This window comes from Fulmarus glacialis, unplaced genomic scaffold (genome assembly GCF_000690835.1).
Source record: "Fulmarus glacialis isolate BGI_N327 unplaced genomic scaffold, ASM69083v1 scaffold2060, whole genome shotgun sequence".
NCBI classification, from domain to species: domain Eukaryota; kingdom Metazoa; phylum Chordata; class Aves; order Procellariiformes; family Procellariidae; genus Fulmarus; species Fulmarus glacialis.
Window position 1 is genome coordinate 5,950 of NW_009185616.1, and position 676 is coordinate 6,625.

The 676-nt window shown below is 66.7% G+C and overlaps 1 protein-coding gene across 1 annotated transcript in view; it reads right to left on the reverse strand.

The window, feature by feature from the left end:
- The window catches only part of LOC104083035 (electrogenic sodium bicarbonate cotransporter 1-like), a gene marked incomplete at both ends in the record, with an annotated part of 12,612 nt that overhangs the window by 5,946 nt on the left and 5,990 nt on the right, over positions 1-676 (reverse strand). The window contains 2 exons of the mRNA XM_009586425.1: positions 414-527; positions 667-668. Of these exons, the coding sequence (XP_009584720.1) occupies positions 414-527; positions 667-668 (116 nt within the window). The remainder of the gene's footprint in view (positions 1-413; positions 528-666; positions 669-676) is intronic.

Here is a 676-nt window from a genome sequence, read left to right on the forward strand (position 1 = left end):
GGCTGTGGCGGAGCACTGAGTCCTGGGCATCACAAGCCAGGAGCCGGGCACGGGCCCCCAGGACCAGGCGGAAGAGGTGGCATTGCGCATTGATGATGGCAAGCCCAAGGAGGTGGCAGCGAGCATGGGCTGCTCTGAGGTGCTGCCAGCCCCACTCCACACCCAGGGTGGGGAGCCCAAGCCCAGACTTGAGCTTGTGGCTCTCGCTCCAGCGTGAGGTGTACTGTGACGTGGTTAGTCCGGGACCGAGCCAGGTTATTTACAGAGCGTGGGATCAGCTGCAGCTCAACCCCTTCTTGTTTGCCGGGGCGCAACCCGCATCCCCATAGGGCTGGACCCGGCGGTGGGAAGGACAGCAGCAGCACGGCAGGATGGCCGCTGTGGGTGGCACAGTGCCCACTCCCCATGGGCACCTTCAGCTCACTGGGGACAAGGAGCTTGGGGGTCTCCAGGCCCAGGGCAGCGTCGATGGCGCAGGAGGCGAGGATGGCCAGGATGATGGCGAAGTCGCTCACCAACTTTCGCACCTGCAGATGGAGAGGGCTTGGCCTGGGCTGGCCGGGGTGGGGGGCTGCCCCAGGAGCACGCCCAGGTTGCAGCACCCAGAGCCGACCCCACGCTGCCGGACAGGTGGCCATGCCGTCAGGGCGGCCAAAGGATGCTCACCCCTGCAGGG